At 36.3% G+C, this 1,459-nt stretch overlaps 1 protein-coding gene across 1 annotated transcript; it reads right to left on the bottom strand.

Moving 5' to 3' along the window:
• Positions 1-303: 303 nt before the first annotated feature.
• Positions 304-1,254, bottom strand: LOC124231984 (olfactory receptor 5D13-like). Its single transcript, XM_046648980.1, has one exon. It carries the CDS (start codon positions 1,252-1,254, stop codon positions 304-306), a length of 951 nt encoding a protein of 316 aa, XP_046504936.1.
• Between the last annotated feature and the right edge of the window lie 205 nt (positions 1,255-1,459).

Here is a 1,459-nt window from a genome sequence, read left to right as displayed (position 1 = left end):
CTTAGGAAACACACATATATAATTACACTATATGATAAAGCATTGAAAAATATTTTATAAATATTACAAAATATAGTCCACAAATTTTATTTTCTAAAATTTTGGTTTGCACATGGTTTAGAGCTATTTCACTAATAATTAATGAATGCAAAAATTCATACTCATAAAATGTGCTGCCACAGATATATTAACTAATAGCTTGTTGAATAAATAGTTGGAATTATCAATTGCAGTATAAGAGTTGAACAATCTATAGCATAGCAAATCAAATTTTTCAGAAATAAAATAATGAATCTAACAATATTATATTGAGTGACAAAGCAATTTTGTGACCACTAATTTTCTGAATGTGTCTTTCACATCTTTGTTCCTAAGGCTGTAGATCAAAGGATTCAGCATAGGAATCACCACTGTGTAAAACACAGAAGCCACTTTAACTATGAGCCAAGAAGTTTTAGGATTAGGGATACAGTAAAGGAAAAGAATGGTTCCATGGAAGATGGTGATGGCTGTCAGATGGGAGGCACAGGTGGAGAAAGTTTTCTGGCGCCCACTTGCAGAAGGCATCCTCATAACAGTGATAAAAATGAGTATATAGGACAGCAGAATAATCATCAGGCTGCTCCCCTCATTAAATATGGCAATAATAAAACACAGCATCTGGCTGATATGGGGATCTGAGCAGGAGACAGAAACAATTACAGAGTAGTCACAGATAAAATTATTTATGATGCTAGACTCACAATAGGATAATGCAAGAAGAAAATATGTGAGTGTCAGGGCACACACTATACCCCATGAGTAAGACCCAGCCACCAGAAGCGCACAAAGCTTCTGGGACATAATAGTGGTATAGAGTAAGGGGTTACAAACTGCCACAAAACGATCATAGGCCATCGCTGCTAACATGAAAGTTTCTGTTACAGCAAATATGCAAGCAAAACAAAATTGTAGAATGCAACCAGAGAAAGGGATGGTTCTGTCTTCTGCAATCAAGTTCTCCAACAGTTTAGGTGTAACTATGGTAGAATAACAGAAATCTACAAAGGACAAGTGACTAAGAAAAAAGTACGTGATCGTGTGGAGTTTTGGATTGATCTTGATGATTATTATCATGCCTAACTTCCCCACGACAGTGACTGTGTAGGTAGACAAGAAAACCAGGAAGAGTGGAATCTGGAGTTCTGGATATTCTGAAAAACCCAGGAGAATAAAAGTAGGTATGATACTTTGATTTCCTTTGGATAACATCATGATTCCTGTTGAGTAAAGAATCAAAAGTCATTCCTAAAAATACAACTGAATACAGGAAGAAACAGAGAGAAGAAAGAGGCTTCCTATTTGTCTGTGAAGTTTGTACAGAACAGTGATTCTCAAAGTATAGTTCCCAACCAGCAGCAAGAACACCTGACAATTTGTTAGGGGTGCAAATTCTCTAGCCACATCACCAACTTCCTGA

The sequence above is a fragment of the Equus quagga genome, unplaced genomic scaffold (genome assembly GCF_021613505.1).
Source record: "Equus quagga isolate Etosha38 unplaced genomic scaffold, UCLA_HA_Equagga_1.0 HiC_scaffold_14771_RagTag, whole genome shotgun sequence".
NCBI classification, from domain to species: domain Eukaryota; kingdom Metazoa; phylum Chordata; class Mammalia; order Perissodactyla; family Equidae; genus Equus; species Equus quagga.
Note: the sequence above shows the minus strand (reverse complement) of the source record. Positions and strands in the feature narration are given on the sequence as shown.

Excerpts from the sequence above, each read along its gene's own strand:
- LOC124231984 (XM_046648980.1), bottom strand. The coding sequence starts at position 1,254 with ATGATGTTATCCAAAGGAAATCAAAGTATCATACCTACTTTTATTCTC.